Source organism: Pezoporus occidentalis, unplaced genomic scaffold (genome assembly GCF_034315485.1).
Source record: "Pezoporus occidentalis ecotype Australia unplaced genomic scaffold, CSIRO_AGI_Poc_V1 ctg99, whole genome shotgun sequence".
Classification (NCBI taxonomy): domain Eukaryota; kingdom Metazoa; phylum Chordata; class Aves; order Psittaciformes; family Psittacidae; genus Pezoporus; species Pezoporus occidentalis.
In genome coordinates, this window is record NW_026916358.1 from 1846973 (window position 1) to 1869245 (window position 22273).

Here is a 22273-nt window from a genome sequence, read left to right on the forward strand (position 1 = left end):
TCAAGAGCAGAAAAAAATAGAAATTGTCCCCTCTTATCTTTGAGTCTCAGAGCTGCTTCAGAGACATCGCAACTCATGCTTTGTGGAAGGCTCTGTATTCACATCCATTGCATTTCCTACCGCACCTTACCAAGACGCAATGAACACGTGTTTGCAACAGGGCTGGCATTTCAGACACATGTGCAACAGGATACACATTTCTTCTAGAGAGGACCTATGCCACGCTGGCAAACATCCTCCCCTTCTGTTTTTTTCCCATTTGTCCTGTGCAAACAAAAGGAGTCCTTAGAAAAGCCTTGTACACATACCAGTACCTGTGAGCCAGGATGTAATAAGCCCTGTGAGCCCAGGCAAATGTACATACACATCTGAAACTAAACCACCTCACCACTGAATCAGGAAGGATTTCATCAGGATGTTTCTGAAAGGCAAAGAAACAGCTTGTGTTGGAGAGAAGGCAATTCTGCCAATCACCTGCCACGAGACAATACGAGAAAAAGAAACCAGGCCACTCTCTCTCCTAAGGGAGAGCTCGTAATTGAGGTCTGTAGTCTCTGATCCTAAATCCACATCCGCATCTGAACAACTGCAATGCCAGAACGCATCTGAGGTGCTCAGGAGCCCACAACAGTATCTCCAGCTTATTAAAAAACCTTCTTGACCATTAGAAACAAAAGGTGGGTCAGCACTAACGAGAAACATGGCATGTGATGACTGCAGGTCCCTCTGGGTGCAGCAGGATGGGAATGCCTGACCAGAACAGCCTTAGCCAGAGGCAGCACTACTTGAAGAGCTAGGAGATTCACCACCTCTGAGACTGCTGAAGTGAACAGGCTGCAGGGTGCTCCTTCCTTCCCTGCCCCAAACAGGGAAGGCATGCACCCCCAAGCTGTTGGAGGGTTTGCAGAAAGAGAGCAGTAACTCACATAATGTATTCGCTTGAGGGCTAATGACAGAAAACTATCCTGGGGGATCATGAGAAGTGGGAGATGAACAATCTGTGGGTACCCAGTGCTTACTCACTAATGTAACCTTAAAAGCGCATCTCTTGTTCAAAACCAGAATAGTTCTGAAATAAAACTGATTGCAGTTACTTGGATGAAACTCAGCTTTGGTAAAGTCAATGGGAAAAAAAAACAACCCTTTACATCATTGGAGCCACATTAGCCAAGGATGTATTTTGAAAAAGTTGAATGAGTTTGTGCTTGGGCTTTAAGGATCTTTGTGTATTGTATCCTGCCAGCTTAAATGATGACTACAAAGATCTGTTATAAAACTTTTTTCCAGGAGAGGTGAAAGCTTTCTCTGTGTCACCATTTTTAATATACCATGACTCTTGCTCATAGTAAATTATGTTATTTATCCTCTTTATTTATATGCACTGCTCTAACACTGTAACAAAACAAAGTGATAGATGCATCTGTACTGCTCGTCAAACTCAATAACAAGGCAACAGCAACTGTGTGTAACTTTACCCTACTGTTACCAATTTATATAAAAGACAAATCCTTCAAGCTGTGAACCTGTGAAAGTAAATTCTTTACCATTCCGGACTTGCCAGCAATTACTCTCCTCTGATCTCAAACCCTTCCCCAGGCTGCTCTGACACCATGGGGCCTGATGCTGAACTTACTGACCTTAAACCAATTCACTTTCCTGTTTTCCAGGAGAGCTGTTCTTTATTAAACCATTGAAATTGAAGACAGAATCAGGCCAACGGTCAGAAATATAGGATGCTGAGCTCTTCCATTTTGGAATTCAGTCTAAGCCAAATGCAGAATGTCAAAGGCAGAAACAAACCAATAGGTTTGCAGACTAACTCCACCTGCCTTCTGCAGATAAATTTGACATTTAGATGTGTAGGGACTACTCCCACTGCAGTCAATAAAAATTGTGCTCAACCAGCATTACTTGTTACCAGCCTAACTGCCTATCCTGGAAGTCTTTTGCTGAAAGAGAAGGAAGTCTTTGGGCAACAAGCTCTCCCGATTCTGTGCCATCACCTCCCTTGCAACATTCAGTTAATTTATGCTATTCATTTACGTTGTATTCTGAACTGAAATTCTATTTCACTGGTATATTAAAAATGAGCCTACTAAAGAACAGCACAGCTTAAAATTGTAACAGATGGAGAAGTCTGTAGAGTTCTACAAATTTAGATTCCTATTTTTAAAATAATTAAATAAATTAAATGATTGAGTAAGCACTATCTACTTTTCACTTTGTTTTATTAAAACACATGCTTATGGTTTATTGTATGAGCCAGCACAACATTTTATAGACGGATGCAGCGAGCCTGAGGAAAAAAAAAAAATACTGGGAAAATATCTATCCCTTAATTGCTAATTATGTTTATAAATTCAGATTTTTGAATGAATGCTATACAGGGCTATCCCTCTAGCAGCAGTGTGCCCATAGAACCAATCTGCAGATATATCTACGTCGCAGTCCTTTTAAATGGGTTTTTTACTGCCTTTATTACATGCATGTAAGACAGCCCATTTTCATCACACCATATCATATTGATGAATGAGGGGTTTTATATTTTGGGAGAAATTAGCTCTAGGTTTGAAATGTTTTTCACAATGTCCTAGGTTGGGGGAGAAAAAAAAAAACACTACAAAAAAACACCCCCAAACCAAAACCCAACACATTTTTATTCATCAATTGCTTTGCAATTCATGAAACTTCTCAGTAAAATAGCATAAGTAAGTGGCTGAACTTCACTGGCATTTACAATCTTTATTTGCTTTTGGCATGGAGTTTTATTTCAACAATCACTTTTAAAACTGTTAACCTGTTCTTGACTGTGTTTTGTCTTTCACCGCTTTGTGATGTTACTTCTTCATTTAGCGAATTACGTCTTTTTTTACTTTAGTACTAACTGGGTTGATTCCAACACTAGTTCCGGAGCTTTGAAGGCATGCCTTTTTTCAGGCATGGTGTTCCGATCGTCTCCCACCTTACAAATATGGGCATGAAGAAGCTACCGCCTCTGATGCATTTACACAGATGCTTATCTTAGAGCATAGATTCAGCACAATAAAGGGTATCCATCATTGTGCTGATTATTTGTAAGCAAAGACTTACTCGGACTATTTGCAAAGTAAGCCACTACTGAGTCTGAACAAAGATATTAAATATGCTTTAAGGTATTTTTAGCTGTTCAGCAAGCAGGGAAAGGTTAGCGAGGATTGCACTGCAAAAACTCCTCTGTTGCTGGATATCCACTGGAAGTACCCCTGGAAGTACCACTGGAAGGGCGGTGAGGGTCCAACGGCGGGAGGGAGTACTCGCCGTGGCTCCTTCAGCATCTCTTTGATCTCCCCTCTCCTTTGTGCTCCCTGATCTACAGCATTGGTTTTCTACCCGTTCTGCGAGTGAGTTAATGTGTTTCTTCTCAGGAGACCTTTAAGCTTAAAATATTTCCTTAATTAACGGAGCCTAATCTTAAAGAGCCGAAGCTAGCTGCGCCGCTTCCACGCCGCATGGGTACCAGAGCCCCACCACCCCGGCTCACAGAAGGGGCGAGGGCTGGACCATGCCTTCAACTTTCCGCACCGGACACAGGGAGACCTCCTTCGCCTGCACAGCCCCACTGGGATCTCGGTGCTGGGGCTCGGCAGCTGCCGCGGTGCCAGAGCCCCGAGGCGCTTTCCGTGCTCGGCAAGCTGGGGGAGGCAGTCAAACCGACTGCCGAGCCGGCCCCCGCCTGTTCACCTCCCACCCTTTCCTGCCTCCCGCTCTCAACTCTTCCAGCGCAGCCCCGCGAAGGTGCAGCGCAGCCACCATACCAGCGCGGCGCGGCGCCCCCATCCTCGGTCCTGCCCCGTCCCCGACCAGCTCGGGAAGGATGCGGCGCTGCCCCCAGCCCCTGCCCGTGCGGAAAAGGAAGGTGCGGCGCTACCCCCAGCGCCGGGGCTGCCCCCTCCCTCCGCAGCGCCCGCCCCTCCCGCTGCTGCCCTCCGTGAACAATGAGCCGGGACGGTGCGGCACGACCCTGGGGCAGCCCCCGGCATGCCCGAAGCCAGCCCAAGGCAGGCGGCACCCTCCGCCGGGCAGGCAGCGGAGCCTCTCGCCCCGCCGCCGTAGCGCCCAGCTCCGCCCGCGCGGTAACGAGGCGGGAGCGCCACCATCCCGGGAGGGGCCGGGCGGCGGCTCCCGGCTGGGAGGGGGGGGCGGCTCCCGTGGGGCTGGGGGCGGTGCCGTGCCGTGCCGCGCCGCTGCGAGCCGCGAGCCGCCTGTGTCACCTCTCGGCGCTGGTGCCGCCGCTGCGATCCGGCGGGATCCGGGGTGCCGCCCGCCCCCGGCGGCTGCCCGCGCCCTGCGCTTTGTGCGAGCGGCGGCCAGCAGCATGCGGGGGGAGAGGCACCGCGTGGGGAGCGGCGAGGCGGAGCGCCCGCGCCGCCCCGGCTGCTGCACCTCGGGGGGCAGGCCCCCCAGAGAGCCCTGAGCGCCCCGCGGTACGTAGGGGGCACCCCCGGGAGGAAGGCGCTGTGATTTATTTTGGGGGTGAGAGGGGGTGTTGAAGGGGGCGGGTTTGTGCAGCGTTTGCAGGGAGGAAAATCCTATACGTGAAGCCATATGGATTCTCAGCGGCATAGCTTAGTGGCTTCTTGGCTTAACAGTTTTCGGGCGGGGAGTGTGTGCGGGGTGTGTTTTTAGTAGGGTTCGCCGGCTCAAGAGAGCTTGAATAGATGTGTTTAGAGAAGCAGCGCTTTCCAGGAATTTAAATGAGACCTTTTTTTTTGTGGTTGCTTTTCAAGGCTATTCTATTAGTTCTATATTTGCTTTTGCAGATTGCGCTTATAAATAGTCGTGCTAGCATGTAAAAATCGATGTTCTCAAAGGAAGAAAAAGAAAGGTCTGTGCGAATTTACCTCTAATAAGCGGTGTGGATCACTTTTGTGGTCTCCTGATGTATTTCCTCGGGAACATGAGCATCTCTAATACTCAACTACCATTTGTAGTTGGTTTTGTCATGGCAGTGTGTTTCACTTGGCACTAGAAGAAATTCTGAGTAGGTTACTCGTTCAACTAATTTAGTTGTTAACTGTTGGAGTAAGATTTAGCTATTTCTTCATGCGGAGAGAAATGTGAAGTGGTAGGCAGGAGGCAGCAGCAGCCAACCTCAAGGTTAAGGTTTTTGCTCCTATTTCAATCTGATTTTCCTTTTTCAGTCTTGTGAACTTTCTGAACTTTAACCCTTTTGCAATGAAACTTTACAGGCGTGGTGTCTGCATCCAGGTAATTTTCATACATGCATGCGTTTTTATGTCTTTTCTTGTTTGGAAAACTTATGCAAAAGTAATTCAGCTGGTTTTGATAGTGTGGGGCTTTTGGGTTAGGGAAAGAATTACCGCATTTTTTCCATTTAAAGATGAAGCTCTTGCAGGGTTTTTTTAGCAGGGGGTTTTATTACTATTTTAAATTTGAAGTGGAGTTTGGAGGTATTCTTCCTTTATATGTGCTTTCCGACTAAAGTGCTGCTTGACTGGAAATCCTGCGGTGGTTGCGTACTGGGTTTGTGTGGGTCTTGCAAAGACCAAAAGCTGCACTATTGGGAAGAGATGTGCTATTTTCTTTTTTCTGAATGAGAAGCTGTGACAGAGGGTCTGGAGGTGAGGTCCTGCCTGTGTGTTCAGACCCCAACATACTTGCACTAGTTTCTGCAGCTGACAACAAAGGAGCGTCTTGGCAGACACCTCTGCCGAAGCAGGCAGGGCTCGCCTTGCCATTTGCTGTGGAAGTGCTGGATTTGAGATCTTGTAAGTGCAGACTTTGAACTATCTATAGGCAGAAATCTTCTGTGATGGAGTTTAGGAGCTCCACAGCTCCTGGTGTGGTAGTCAGAGAACTTTGTTTCTTTCTTCTGTGGTTCATCTGGGGGATGAGAACAGGATTTCCCAGCATTGTCCACACTGTGCATTCAGAGTTGGAGGATGTATGCAGAATGTTGGAGGTTTGTTGCAAAGTTGCAAACCTCTACGTCTATGTTTTGTGATGTATTTTCTGTTGAGGAAAGGAAAAGAAAGACCAAACAATAGGGAAGGTGTTATAAAAAGTTTATAAAAGGAGCTTAAGGGGGTGTTAGGATTGCATATGTAAATGTCCAAGTGGAAAGATGTTATGGATAAAGTTACATGTTTACCTTATCTCTGTCTTTCTTTGGAATATGCGAAATGATTGTTATATGCCCTCTTAGATGAAACAGAGTTGTGTGTAAATAAAACTTGGAGGTACAATTTCCTGACTTAAAATTACAAAAGCAAAATAGAAAATAATTGTAATCCTGTAGAATTTGATTTTTTTTTCTGTTTCAGATTAGTGAGATGAGATAAACCAGCATCCTGCTGATAGCATCCTAATGCTTGCATTGTGAATTGATGCGGTGTATGCTAGTTACTGTGTATTCTAGTGGAGCATGCTGGATTTTATATAAGTTATTGGAATGCCATTGGGCCATCAGAAATTGCATGCAAATCTGTCTTCAGTAATCTTTGGCTTGTGTTTTGGGAACTTCTCTGTATTTCCTACAGTATTGACTAGTGGTCCACAGAGAATTACGTGGGCAAATGGTGCTGGCTCGTTTTCAATGTGTTTAACTACTAACGGCATTAAAAGAAGCCAACATACATTAAATACCTCTCTGATATTAATTATCTTGATGAGAAATGGCTGCAAATACTATTAAAATTGCAGATGTATACACATGCTGTGTGATCAGTGTGAAGGCAAACCCAGGGAACAAGGTCAATGGGAAATCTGTTGATCTGTGAAGGTCTGCTGGGATGCTGTTGCTGCTACAAAAAAAATGAGATGCCCCTGTGACACCGTAACTTTGGAACAAAGACTTAGGGACTTTGTTCAAGGAATGGAAAATCTGACTTTGCTGCTGCTTTCTTAGTGCAAAAATCATTTTTGTCAAATGAGGCTGCTGACTTCCCTCAGAGTAAAGGTTTACAACCCTTAAATAGCTCTTCCTGACACTAAGCAGTATCCCTTTCATGTGATTGACTTGTGTTAGGAAGGCTGACTAGTAACATTGGTACTGATGAATGAAAAGAAATTTACAACATCAGATACTTTCTTTAAATTATTTCCCATTGTTGTTAGTTATTAGCAAGCATCAGACTGCCATACTTGAATATAATTAATGCAGTAAATGGTTTATTAGACACCATCTGAACTTTTGTCTTGTTTAATTATAGAAGCTTAGTGCAGTGGTCTGTGTACAATATTCAGCCCAAATAATTGCTTTCAGATTTCTATCTGACCGTGGCTATTTTTGGAGCAGCTGCATGCATGGCTTTTCCCTGAACTTTGCACTTTTTAGGCTCTCATTTGCAGTAGTGCCAACTACGTTTCCAGTTTGCATAACTAAAAACAGTTGGGTTATGATTTTGTTGGTTGTAATTCAGAGCGGTTCTTCTGCACGCCATTCATATGGTTTTGATGTTTCTTAAAACTATCATATTCATATTTAGGTATCCACCAAACTGTGACACAAATGGGAAAGCCACAATTTTTTTTTTTTTCCTGAAAGTTTTTAAACTGTTACTGAAGTTAAGGGTATTTCTTCCAGTGACATTGTGTGTTTTGAAAATGACTTTAAGAATGTAGAAGTAGTGGCATGGGATAAAATCTGCACCACAAAGAATTTATAATGAAGGGATCAAACACAGCAAGCACTTCTTCGTGTGTTTAAACATGGAGAATCGATATTCATTCTACCTGTAAATGCTGTCTTCCTCCAATAGAACTCATGGTGTCACATTTAGGGTGCAGAATCATGTGAAAAGCTGACTACAACTATCATATTGTACCTGAGAAGAATGTTAAAAAAATTATATTTATTACTGGTTTTATTAATTTTTTGTATTTTAGACCCAGTCTTTTCTATGGTGCAGCCATAGAAAACTGATTCCCTTGGTCAGTAACATTTCTGAGAAAAGCAATTTTGTAATGGATTCCAGATTTCTTTTTATCTGGTCTGAAATTTTTGCATACACTAGAAACAGTGCGTCAGTAGTTGGACTTGAGGGCAAAGTATGCAAAATCATTATGTTTGTTGTATGCATTTTTCAGAGATTGTCTCTTTCCAGGAGGATAAATGCTTGAAGGGTTAAATGTCAGGGAGCTGTTACCAGTGGTTTTGATGAGGGTCCTTGACCTTGGGAGCTTGCTCCTGTCAGAGCCTCTTGGTCTACAGGCCTTCAAAGCCTTCTTTGACACCAGTCACTTTGGAGAGGCCAAATCTTCCACACAGCTGAAGACAGCCAGAGGTTTGGTGAGAACTGGGGAAGTGAAGCAGAGCTGGGCACTGGGATGTGGTGCCCTAGAATGCTTTTACGTGTCATTGGAGATATTACTGTACAGCTGGTTGTGTGTGTTGTTGCATTGTGCCTTCTGGAAAGTTGCACTTCAGAAATCTAAATGTAAATTAAAAGTTAATGTTACTCATTGCATAGCTCTGTGATTGTCATCTGAGTAAGATTCACTGCAGGTTTTGTATAATCCCCTGTTTATTGTATTAAATTGTATAAATGCTATCCGAGAATAGGGTGTTTTATCGCTAGGGTTGTGACGTGACTGCAAGTGCTATCTGGGAACTGACCACGAGAACTGTGTGAACTAAACAGCTGTTAACCATGGAAAGGAATGTTTCTTCTTCCCTTGTGATGCGTATATGGGTGGAAGATATGTGGCCGACCAGATGCAGAGGACTTAGTGAGAAGTGAATCCATTATGTCATTGATGGAGCCAGAGGTCTGGAGGGTGTAATATTTGATGAATCTTTCTTTTAAAGTAGCCCTTAATAGAATCTTCATTTTAAAGTTGCTCTACTCTACTCTGTCTTTAATTCTGGTAGTGGAGTTACCTTTCAGTCTATCATTGGAAGGACTACTTTTGGTCTGGTTGCTGTCCTGTCTCTCCATCAGCAAAGGCTCTGATCCAGTCTCTATGAATTGACAAGTGTCTTCTGTCTATGAATTTCTGTTTGAGGGACAGGACTTCAGTAAATACTTTCTATATATAAATGTATGAAAACGTAGAGAGGTGTTCTACAGTCATGGTCCAAAATGCTGTCTTTGCATAACCAATTAGTGCAGAATTTGGCATTCTTTTATGAGGCTGATTCCTAGATAAGAAAATGCTAGTTCAAAGTGCTGCTTCAATACAATGCAGATCTGAAAAATGTTGTAGGTATTTTATGATTCACTACTCAGAGCAGGAGGCGTTTGGCTCTGGTCTGGCAATGGGATATCGGGCCATTCACCTTTACGTGGTGGCAGAGGATGGAGGTCAGGTAACAAATGAAAGCTGTTACCATCCGATGGCTGTTTAGTCACCTGTGAAATGCAGTTTCCAATAGACAGGTTTCCACATCATAGGAGCAGCCACCACAATTAGATGAGCAGAGCCAGCCCCCTTTTCAAAAGACTTGTTAGGGTGGCTGACAGGTACATTATGCCTCATCTTAGCCTTCAAATTGATCCAGACAGTTAAGTTTTTCCAAACATAGCATACGGTCCTATGGTTGCTAATTGTGCTCTGCTTGTGGAGAAGACCATGTTTTACTGTTGGAGTTCTTGGCCTGTCTCTTTCCTAGAAAGGCTTCATCTATGAAAGCAGGAAAAAAAGTAGAGCCTACAGCAGCATCCATGAGGTCCTGGCTCCGTGTCAATAAGTTGCTTGCAAAATGTTTAAAGGCTTCATTGGGTTTAGGATTTCATCCTGTGGAAGCATTATAGAGGGCACCCTCTATCTCCCAGTGAAGCTAATCATGTACAGACTTGACAGTAGTTACTGACAAATTGGCTGAGGCCACTGATTAATTTTAACAAATGAGTTTTCTTTGAATGCAAGCTCACACATGCCAATTATAACAGTATTTCTGTGATAAAACTGGGGATTCTTTTTTTTCTTTAAGCTTCATATCTGCTGGTTATTTTTTCTAGCATCTTAAAACATCTTACATTTTGTGGGGAGTGTCATTTTGGGGAGAAGAAAAACCCAAACCAGACATGCTCTTTCACCCCCTAAATGCCCTAAATACTAATGAAATGTTCAAAGTGGTTGTGAAATTCCATTCTAGTGGTTAAGGTGTATTTAATGTATTGTATCATACAGGCTGGAAGGCCTCTTGTGTCTTCAGTGAACTACACGCCTGATACCTAGTCCCATAAAATCAGTGAAAGGTCTTGTGCTGTCTTTAAGTGGGCTTTGGATGTAGACCTCTGTGAGTCCTAGTTTCTATTCTAGCTGCAGACTCCTTTCCACAGGAGACTATAAACTTTGTGTGGTAGGAAACAAAGCTCCTAGTAAACATACATGAGTGTTGGGTTGTATTTTGGTGTATTGAAGGAACTGGTTTTAAAAGAAAGCCTGCTTGGGCTAAATATATCATGAGGTATTACAGAGGAAGCATTAAGAATAAAAGGAGTGCAGGAATTTTTTGAAGAAAACAGTGTACACTATGTAATTTCTTCTCTTCCCCCCCTCCACCCAACCAGTGGTGCTAGCATAGAAATTGCATTATAGCTGCATAGACAAGAAGCCTTATTTCTTAAGAATACAATGTGGTTTATAGGAAAGTCAAGCAGTGACATACTTACAGATATTTAACTTGTATATAGCCTTACAGATGGGTGTAAAGCTGTGATCTAACTACCTTGACTCCACCACATACAGCTGAAGGGTGCAGAATGCCAAGGGTGGCTCTACACTGACTGATGAGTTTGCATGACTAGTGGTGCGGTGTTGACATTTTCTTTATAATATGCCACCTTTTTTTGGAAGCTTCTCATTCACCCATAAAACACATTTTGATTTAAAGCACAGTTAAATGGTCTACCTAGCGGAAGGAGAAGTTTTCTAAGTATAAAAATGATTGCTTTGACAAAATGGAGAATAATGTGGCGTTAACAAAGAGAATTCGCTTTTCTTGCTCTCTTTTTTTTTGTTGTTTTGTTTAACATACATAACTCTCAGTACCCTTAGATTTAAAAGATGTTTAGAAAAAGACATTTATAAAAATGGAATTCCCTTAAAGATTGTTTCTTTCATTATCTTGACAAACCTTGAAGAGTAGTTTCTGTATCTGCATGTTTCAAAAACAGTTCTTAGGGGTTTTATTACGTGCTGAAACACATGTTTATAAAAAAGACCATAACCTGGTGGAAAAAGTGTCTTACAATAATAAACCTGTCGATGGGCCATGTGCTGCCATCAGTATGTTTGAAAAAAAAAAAAAATCTTCTACAAGTGTTAAGTAAGTTTACAGCCTGAGTGTTAAGTTAGGGTCAGACTGTGGCTGCCCCTCTGTGGATTGAGAGGGGGAGGGAGGTGCGCACAGATCCTCCTCATGCTCTTTTCATTAGCTTATGAGGCAGCGGCAGGATGGAGAGGGTAGCACTCCTTCCCAAAGGGAAGATGAGCAGGAAGATGAGGCAGGAGAGCCACGGCATGGGAGACCACGAGACGGCCTCCTCTGGCAGCTTTCCTTGGTGCTCCACAGGTTTGTGCCCACCTGGCACAAGGCTGTGTATTTTGTAAAACTAGGATGAGCTTTGTGTGGTCTCTCCTGAGAAGAGCAAACCTCTGAGGTAGATTATCTGCTGTTAAAAGGTGACAGAACCGATGTATGAAGCTGGTACAAAAATAAAAGAGCTCTGATAAATATTTAGTTGGGTAAACAATGTGGAAAACATGTCAGTTCTTACTATCTACTACACAGATAGTTTATAGTTTATGGATTTTTGGGGGGTTTGGTGCTTGTATCACTGTTTTTTGTTTTTTAAATGTAGGTGATGTGGTAGTTACAAAGTCTCTGGTTTCTGAAGAGCAAAAGTAAGGTGCAGTGGGTCAAAGGATGTATCATTCTTAAAAGGGACTTCTGTGTGGGATCAATGTTTGGTAAATGTGCACACTTTCAAGCCTATTCTACTTCCGTAGCTCCTGTGAATGGGAGTCATGCATGTGTTTATCTCGAATAGGTCTCTTTGTAACTGAGGCACTTTCTGTGGACAAACATACTTCACTGAGAAGTGTTTTAATGTCCTAATGTTTTCCACCACTGATCAGCTGTACACTGCTTATTTTCCTGGCGGCCTGGCAGGTGAGAGTCATTGTCGAAGGAAGTATCAAAGATTAAGGAGAATTGTTTAATGCAGTTGACCATGCTGAAGGCTTTCTCAAAAGATACATGATCTTGCCGTAGTATCTGTTATCAAAATTGGGAGCGGAGCAGTCCCCACCATGAGCAAATTCCTTACCCCCAGGCTTTCCAAGATTCGTCAAAGCCTTTAGGTTGCTCAGGGGAAATCTACTTCTTGAGGGCTGAGATCTTCCCTCTGGGTTTACCTGACCTGAAGTCTAATGAGATTGTGCCTATGCGTATGAGGCTTCCAGTCTAGAAGAGGGCCTTTAGGACCAATGAAGTGGAGCACAGAGAGCTAATAAGCTGCAGTAGCAGCACCCAGACCCCAGCACGGAGTTTGCAATCACAATGAAATGGAAGTGGAAAACAGATTGGATCAGTAATCCATGAAAGAGAAGGTACTTGGGAGTTATGTGGATGTTCCCTGGGAATATTTCTGGGTGCATCAGAGAGTAAGGCTAAATATGGATTGAAGACACAGTAGGGGGGATGACAATAAGTCTGGGGAGGAAACCATCTGTGCCTGCTCTATGCTTACCTTTCCGGGAGAGGCACTTTGGTACTGGTAAGGCTTGGAAGCGTCTTGGGACCATTTCTCTCCAGCCTGACGAAATGTCTCCCCATGGAGACTGTAAAAGTCCAGCCAAGTTCTTACACCCAGCTGGACCTGAAGGAAGGGTCCTGGCGTTCAGTGCTGCCTCCTGAGCACAGCTGAAGAGGTGACTGAGGAGCCTGCAGTGGGCCAGGCTGGCTTGCCGGTGGTATATACAAGCCAACATGTGGTGTTAACAACCGCATAGTTCAGAATTTGCACAAACCCACATTTAGTAATAAAATAGCCTGCAACTAGTCAAAGGCGCCAGCAGTAGCCAAGCAAATTTGGAATGTCTAAGCCAACCATTTTTAAGTTATGAGCCAAAAAAAAATTAGGAAACAGTCCAAGAAATGGAGAACACCTCGCTTTTCTGGAACTCATATCTCCAAGATGCCTTGGCTGATCTACCTCAAACTTTCCAGAGAAGCTTTCCTTGGCACAAGACCATGACTGTGAAATTTCATGTGACTGGATTTTACTTTGTTGAAGTTATGAAGGTTAAAACCGGAGTTTGTTATAGAAAGCTAATCTCTCCATTAGAAATATTTCTGTATTGTTGATACTCATTCCATTGTAATTATTCACTGCTATTTCTTGTTCAGACTGATTTTATTTTTGCTATTTATTTTAGATTTTTTTTTTTTCTTTTTAAGGATAAATTCAGAGCATAGCTCGGAGACAGATTTTGCATGGCTCTGTATGGTATATGTGGTAAGGCAGAAGCATTAGCCCTATTATCCACCGGAGACAGAGTCATGGTTGGAGTCCTGCTCTTACCTGACTATCTCTGGAGAGCTTTTTGGAGCATCTAGTTTGAAACCTCACTGTTTACTGCAGTTTTTCCATCTGTGATTGGTAGAAGAGAGTATCTCTGTTGGCCTAGTTATACTCTCACCTCCAGGCAAAAAAATTTCTAGATGTCCATCTTGTCATTCCAGTTCTCCCTAGTGGCAGCGCCTGCTGTGGAAAGCCATGAAGGTGGCAGCAGCCTGATAATTGGGACTACTGTTGTCCATATGTGCTCTTGAGCTGCTCTCCATTGTGTCTAAACACCTGTACTGTGAGATGTCTAGGTGCTAAAGTTGTAAGATTTCAGACAGGCGTTATAAGATCTAAAGAAAGTGACTCTGGGCCTGGAAGTGCTTTTTAGAGTTAAGGGCACCTTACCTGTTACTTAATTCTGTGTAGAAGTGGTACCTGGTTGTGCAACAGCCCTTTCCTCTGCTCCGGGTGCTGTTTTCTGGATGATGTGAAGACCAAAGCATGTCATTGCAGGTACTTGCTGTTGGTAGGTGGAGTCACATGACCAAAGGTCTCTAAATATGCTGTCTTTAAAGACATTGGGTTAATTTGACCGAGTCACTTTACAGGCAGAGTGAGCAAGCAGAGCTGGAACAGATGTCAAGCAGCAGTGAGCCCTCACCCTGAGGCAGGGTCTGAGAGTGTTTGAAGTCAGTGTTTAACTGTATTTTTCTTTCTGGGGCTCAGTTTGAAAGCGCCAGGAGAGACTCAGCAGAAGTCAGGAGGTGCTGCTCCTGGAAGAGACAAGGTGCTGTTGATCAGTGTTTGGTAGGACTCTCTTTCAGGCAGGATCACTCAGCATCTGCTGAGCTCTGTGCTTCGTGTCTGTTCAAGGGACGGACTTTGTCCTGTTTGCCATCTGTACCAGTACGGGCTATGATCTGTAGGCAAGGGATGTTACTGCTTCTTGCCTAACACACCCCACACCAAACATACAGTTGTCTGCTAAGATGAAGTAGATTATTATGGGTTAATTCCTGAAAGAGGGTGTCTGCAAATAATACCTATCAGAAGGGTTTCTATTTACTCAGGTGTTTTGTTATTAGTAGTACTAAAATGACCAACAGAGCCAGCTAAAAATCAATCTGCTGCTATAAAGGCAGCCAATGAGAAGAGTGCAGGGTGGGTGTAATGTGATCACAGCTACTTAAACTACTGATCAGATATACTGCTACAGTCTGCAAAAGCTGCAAGTGGTGGAGAAACCCTGCTGAAAACTCCTGGACCACGGAATTAAAATAATTAAGCCTTGCAGTCACTGTGTTCTTGCAAGGTAGGCATGAGGCAAATAAGGGCCCAGCTAGAGCTCACTGTATATATGTGGAAGTTTGCTTTTGTACTGTGTGACACTGAAGCTCTTTGTTTTTTTTAAACAATAACTAGTTGATGTTGAAAGTGCCAGAAAAGAGGAAATGTCAAGCAAAAAGTATAGACATGGAGATGCATCTTTTGATTCCTGAGCTAGCTTAAGCATCACTGTGCTGTAGTGCTCTGCATAGACTCCCTGAATGATTTCTTCAGTAAGCAGGACCCCAATGGAGGAGATCACCTCAGAGAATTTCTATCTTCCTGGCATTTCTAGAAATAGCGTGTCTCTGCTCTTCAGACTGCAGAGCTGCAAAGCTTTGAGTTACTACTGGTGCTGCTCAGTCCTGTGCTTGCAGACAAAAGCTTCCAAGGCATCTCATAAACCCGTGCACAAGCTGAGAGAAGGGATAGAAAACTGCATACCCTGTAATACTGCAATATTATAGTATTGTCTGCTGCTGCAGTAACCCCTGCTGTGTTTGGACGGTCTCAGGCATACCAGCACCATGTCTAATCAGTCAAGCAGCCAATAGTAATTCATAGCCTTGACTGCTGAGAAGTTCAGCATGGCTAAGATAGACATCTGATCCAGCTCAAGACAGTAAAGGCATCTTTCTACAGTAGTTTGCTTTTTGATAGTACCACTTTAACCCTATTTCTGAATTGGCTCACTTTCTAAAGAATAGTTCAAAAGTTTAAAATTATCCCCCCCCCCTAAATCCTTGATATTATTTTCATATTTATTGACTTTAACATTTTAAGGAAATTAGGCAGGAACATTAACAGCCAGACAATGATACAGCTCTGTAATGACAGTAAAGCTGTTAGATGGACAGTACTGGAGTGTCTCAAGTGCTGAATGCACATGTTGAGTATATGGGATAGAGTATGAAGTTTCTCATAACTTACTACTGGATTAAAGTCAGCCTTTTTATGTGTGATTCCCCACCCCCCCAGTTGTTCGGAATCAGCTGTAAGTGTGTCAGTAACAGCAGAGCAACAAGAGACTTGCTCATTACCCCAGTGTTCAAATTTCCCTGAAAGTAATATTGATACCACATCAGTTCCACTGCGGTTTTGGGATATAAACTGAAATCAAATTTTTCATTCAGATCCACTAAACAAAACAGTTACGTTTTTTTATCTTTGAAATGCAATCTGTTTTTTAAGCAAAAGATTCTGCTCATTTTCCATCCATCTGAAGGGAAGTTACAAAAGAAGAAAATTGCAAGTCCAGTGTATGAGAAGTACTTGGGAAAATGGTAAGTGACTTGGAAAGAGGCATGCCGAATAAAAGTGTCATCAAGAAAAAGACGGTCAAGGCTTACAGCAGTGGTGACTGGTTCATAGGTCTTGGAGATGGTTCAGAATAGGGATGCTCCTTCTTCTGAGGCTTTGGAAGTCAAGAGGTGGTTATAGTGACATGGTGATGCTGGAGGAAACATGACTGTAGTCTGGAGTCATCAGCCACTGGCAGAAATGCTGGAGAAGTAGTAGCTGTAGAGAGAGCACATAGAGTACATAAAGTATGTATTATATTAACAATGTTAGATTTTCCAAGAAAGGCAGTGCTTTTAGAAAGCATCATGAAAAGTGTCATGTACTAAAAGTCTATTTTTTTCCCAATTCTCTGATGCCCAAGCTGAGTGAAATTGATTTTAAACCAGTGTGCCTGTTTCTTACAAGAGTGTGCTTGGAAAAAAAGTGATATATTAGAATTCACATAAACTTGGATTCTCCATCTCCTGGAAAGGGAACTATATATGTTACCCACAGACAGAAATGTAGGCTCCTCTGCTCCTCCTTGGGCATGTTGTATTTAATTGTCTTGAAAATACATGATTATTCCTCATGCTTGTCCATACTCAGTTTCTTTATGGAGACAGTGACATTTACAGTATCTGAATCTGGAATATTGCTTTTGCCATAGCTTTTGGTAATTATCTGCATTTACTAAAAAATAAAACCCTAAATGGAGACCTTGGCAGGGCCATGGTGTTGTAGGTTTAACAGACACAAATTGTTACCTGCATACGGTGATAAAAAACACTTCAGAGAAATCAAGCTTTCCATTTGCTTGATTTGAGCCATACAGATACTTTTCCTTTATTTTCTCTTCCTTCATGGTATGAAACTGTGTAAGTGTGCTCATTCTTTCATCAAAATTATTCAGACCTGAGGGACACTTGTAATTACAAAATAATTAGTAAATAAGTCAGATAAATACTATCCATTGAGAATTGTGAAAGCACATTGGATAGGAGTGTTAAAGAGCTGTATCAAATTCAAACAAAGCTTAAAAACTTATCAGTATTTAGTATGATAAGCCCATTTCATCATAAATTAGTACACTGTTAGTAATTTCTGCTGCTTTTGGAGCAATCTGAAGAAGAGATTTAGCAATTTCAAAAAGTAGTTAAAATGGAATCATAGAATAGTTAGGGTTGGAAAGGACCTTAAGAGCATCTAGTTCCAGCTGCTCTGCCATGGGCAGGGACACCTCACACCAAACCATGTCACCCAAGGCTCTGTCCAACCTGGCCTTGAACACCACCAGGGATGGGGCATTCACAACTTCCCTGGGCAACCCATTCCAGTGCCTCACCACACTTACTGTAAAGTGCCTCACCACACTTACTGTAAAGAATTTCTTCCTTATATCCAATCTAAACTTCCCCTGTTTAAGTTTTAACCCACTGCCCCTTGTCCTATCACTAAAGTCCCTAATGAAGAGTCCCTCCCCAGCATCCCTATAGGCCCCCTTCAGATACTGGAAGGCTGCTATGAAGTCTCCATGCAGCCTTCTCTTCTCCAGGCTGAACAGCCCCAACTTTCTCAGCCTATCCTCATATGGGAGGTGCTCCAGTCCCCTGATCATCCTCGTGGCCCTCCTCTGGACTTGTTCCAACAGTTCCATGTCCATAGGGAGAAATCTGTCAAAAGTACAGCATCCCTAGACTAAAATGTGGTGGTATCCAGTGACCTGATTTGCAGCACAAACTTGGGGTGTGCACTGGCAGTTCTGTGTTCATGTGCAAATGCGGTCAGTGGGGTTCTTATCCACAGCCTGACCTCAGGTCTGTGGGTCTGGGTACTCCTACACCCGCCACTAACTTTAAACAGTATTGCTTTTGGTTCTTCTGGAGGAGGACATATTGTCTTGTCTGTGTGTGTAAGAAAAGCTCAGTGGTACTCGTTTTCTTACACTGAAGTAGAAAAACCACCCCATTCTTACTGTGGGCAAGCAAAGTGCGAGGTATGAGATATGTTTGAATAAATGTGATTTGTAAGTAGACCAGTTTACTGCTGCCTGTAAATTCATCTGAAAATCTTTGCATTCCTCTACTTAAATGTCCTTCAGGATTATGGGATGCTATGGGATTCTGCTGTAGTTTTCTGTCAGCACAGGGGTGGGAGAATAGAAATACACTGAGCTGTGCCATTCTTCCCTGGAAATAACGTAGTGTCTCTCATGACTTTCCAGGGTCTGTTAGAGGTAATGATGTCAGATTTCATATTTGGGGTTTTCATATCATGCAATTCACTGTAGTTGCTAGAAGTACTATGAAATTGTGTAATGCCGTAAGATAAAGTACAGGTTACAATGAATTAAGGAAGTACACTATTCCTGTATAGAGTTCCTTCTGCATTATTGGATTGGTAAATGTTGTTTAATCAGTTCACCAAGCTAGGTTTGGCAAAATTGAAAATTCAGTAGTTATTCTACTTGAGGCAGATTTCCTACCGGTGAGTGTGGAGTTCTACCAGCACTTTGCTATACCTCCTCATGTCCAAATACAGATTCACAAGAATTTTACTCTTTTACCACAGCGGAGCAGGCACAATAGAATGTTTTGCATAGATGCTGAAGAATCTGAGTTTGGAGTAGTCTGAACACAGGTGAACACTAGAACAAGAGTCTCATCACTGCTTGGCATTGTTTATGGTTGCCACTGGTATAACTTTTTATGTTTTTACACCCATATTTAGCATGAACTCCAATGTGTTTTTTCTTCAGCAGTTAAAAAAACCCAGGCTGATGAAAGTAGGAAAATTTTGCTTTGCTTGCAGTCATCCTGTGTTTATAGTATACCCTATACCTGCTATGGCAGTTTTAACTGTTAGTGTGACATCTCTGCTAACATATGCTGACTAGATTTACTGATGCAAATCAGAATTTAAGAGAAAGAATCATGAAAATGTTAGAAATGTTAAGCATTAGTTTTTAGATTGCCCTAAATGGCTTGGGATTTTTGTTATTTTTCATTTGTTTAGGGTCTGAACAGCTTCGAGGCAGGACTAAAACCCATCAACAGAATAGGTTTGACACAGATTGAATGTTGCTAAGGAATCATCTATGTTAAAACAAAGATTTCTTTTTCAGAACAGTCTCTTTTTATGTTGGCAGAGAAGACCTTCTTCTGATTGATTTAGGGCACTGAATTGGCTTTTCTTTATTACTTGGCCTCCTCCTTTAGCACTTAAAAGCTGCAGACGTGGATTGGAGCTGTATTATGCTAGGCAAGGGGCAAAAACACATAAAAGTCTCCATCCTCACAAACCTTTTTGTCTCCAAATGGTTGGCTTGAGTGTTGCCAATAGCTTTCCTAAATGGCAGGTGGTGCCATGGTGAGGAAAAACTCACTGTTTTATAGGAAGGTCACAAACCTGAAGGGAGGCATGCGATGTCTCAGAAGCTTCTCGGGAAAGCAAGCAGGCAGGTATGCTAGGGGAGCATGGACAAACCCCAGCTACTCCTTGCCAAAGCTGAGAGAGGGTCTGTTCCTGTGGGTGCCTGTGTGCAGCAAGGGAAGAGAAGAGAGGGAGAAGGAGAGTTTCAGAGATGTCTGACATCTTACTGGGAGGATGGCTATCCTCTGTGCCAGGCAAGAAATTCACTTCATCTGCATCTTCTAAGCAGATGCATCTGCATTTCCTAAGCAGAGCATGCAAAAGATAGGCAGTGGGATTGCACATCTTGGCTACTTATAGACAGTCATAGGAGGAGGGCTTTGTTTACTGAAATCAGTGATAATTTCAAAGGCCTAACTGTTGACTGAAGACAAAAAAAAGAAAAAAAAAAGACATAGCCAGCATCTGAAATACTAACAAATATTTTAATGAAAATGTTGAGAATTCCACTTGTTGAAGAACTGAAGGAATATATTATGTGTATTCTGATAGCTTCAGACTTCAAAGACAATATTTAAATGAAGACTTTCCTCTGTAAAGGCATGTCGGCAACCTCTGCCAAGTATCTTTCTTAGTAAGAAAAGCATTTACTCTTTCACAGATTAATCCGTAGTGTCCCGTGGATCTCAGAATGCAAGGTTTTAGATTTCGTTGTCTCTTATGATGGTGAAAATTAGCATCAAATGGTAATTTCACTGTTGTATCCAGTGAGGATGTGCTCAGAATTGTGTTTTGTTCTCTTTTATGACGCAAACAACTAATGAAAATAATTTTGCAAACTAGCCAGCTCTGTCTTGCCTCTCAATTACCTCAGTTTCTCACTGTTTAAATGGTGTCAGAGCTTTCAGAGATTGTTTTTTTCTGCTACTTTTCACCTTGAGAAGTCATTTATACTTGTAGGGAGTGAACTGCAAGAGCTGAGAGAGAAGACTTGTGTGCGCTGCACATGGGCGGCAATAACTGCACAAAGGGGAAAACTATGGAGAATCCAACCAACAACCTTGATTTAATTGTCACTATTACTCATATTGGTTTCATGATGGTAGTTCTTAGAAATCCTGATTCTCTGCAAAATTTCTAGACAGGTAGGATTCAGGTTTCAGTATTTCTTGTCAGGTTACAAACAGCTGTATCCCCCCACAGAAGAGATTTCTGTTCCTCTGGTCACAGTTCAAACTAATACTGCCCTGAGCCATGCATAAACCAGTGCCAGAATGGAGGAAAGAGAGAAAGAAAAAGAACTTAAATAGTAATACCACTTTATTTTGCTTTATGAAGCCAAACAAAACATCCCAGCTAGTGTAGGTTGGTTTACCATCAGCATAGTCATGTTAAGTATTAAAATGTACAAAAAAGGCAGAAAAAATCGTTCCAGTCCAGGAAACTTGTGGATTGTATTTGTAATGTAACAAGGGCTAAACTGACTTCATCCTTCAATTTGGCAAGCCATCTTCCAGAGCGAAACTTTCATTCAAGCTTTTAGCATAGAGCGAATAAGCCTATAGAAGGCATGTTTTTTTCTGTGTATGTGTATCAGTATATAGAAATGAGACATTGGCAATGGTAATTTTCTCAATGCTCTCTTACAATCACGTTGCTAACATAAACAAATAGAAATTGGCACTGAGCCAGAGCCGAGAAACAGGGAACGATATATTTACTCTTGTTCTTTTTTTTAGAGTTTTAAAACAAGAGCTTGCTTGCTTTTTGGAACAAATGTAAAAAGACAAACTACAGTCTAATAAGAAAGTTAGTAATAGAAAGCAAAGCAAACCACAGTGCCTATAGGACTTGCTTTGTTGGAACACGCAATATAAACATACTCTGCAGATATAAAATTTAGTGCTGCTTTGTGATACGGATAATCAGTATATCTCAGAAACGTTGTTGCTTTAGAGTAGAAAACCAAAATTCTCCAACCATTTCTGCCTGGAAGACTGTGAATTTGGGCAAGTTTTTTGTGATAGGATTGAAACAGACCTTTTTGTAACTGTGCTCTCTGTTCATGCGCGTGTTAGTATAAACGCTCCCTTCTCTCAGGAAGCAATTCAGATTGCCCTTTTTCTGTGCAATTACTGCTGTGTTAAGTTCAAGTAATATAGCATCTAAAATCATTTATGGAGCAAAGAAAAGAAGCTTTTTATTCTAACCTTGCCAAGAGCAGAAATAAAATGAGCTGTTGTGCTGAAAGTGTAGAACTGCATGGAGATTTGTAACGTTCTATTTCTCGTGGTTTAGTCTTGTGTGCAGTCTGAGATTTGTGTGATTTAATGAGACTGTGATTTGTTTATCCTGTCAAGCTTTAAATAAAAAACCCTCAAAGCACTTCCTTCCTTTTTTGAATTACGTGTTTTTGCAAGTATGGTATCAAAAGCTGTCCCTTAAAAAGAGGGGGGGGAACTTAATACAGTTATGTATGTTGGCTGGGTATTTTTTTCCCTTATGCTTTATTAGACTTTGGGTAGACTATCTATTTCTCTGCACGTCTGTCTTGTTTTGAGGCATTAAGAGATTTCTGCCATCATGTTCAGTTACACATGACACCAGAACACAGGCATATACTGCTCCTGAACTGTGCTTTTGCAGGGGGAAGGGGATTAAAACCTTATTCTCTGGGCAGGGATGGATCAGGCCCACAGAAAGCCAGGCTGTGCTGAAGGTGGGCACTATCGCACTATCGTTCCCGGGCACTAGCCCTACCTGTAGATGGGAGC

At 42.3% G+C, this 22273-nt stretch overlaps 1 protein-coding gene across 3 annotated transcripts in view; it reads left to right on the plus strand.

Annotated features, from left to right (window-relative positions):
* Nucleotides 1-3288: 3288 nt before the first annotated feature.
* The window catches only part of ST6GAL2 (ST6 beta-galactoside alpha-2,6-sialyltransferase 2), a 53044-nt gene continuing 34059 nt past the window's right edge, over nt 3289-22273 (plus strand). The window contains exon 1 of one of the 3 annotated variants that reach the window (XM_062607020.1): nt 3289-3895. In XM_062607020.1, the coding sequence (XP_062463004.1) occupies nt 3542-3895 (354 nt within the window). In that variant the 5' untranslated portion in view covers nt 3289-3541. Of the gene's footprint in view, nt 3896-4253; nt 4464-11785; nt 12925-22273 lie in introns of those variants that run through there. The other 2 variants (XM_062607022.1, XM_062607021.1) reach the window with 2 other exon arrangements.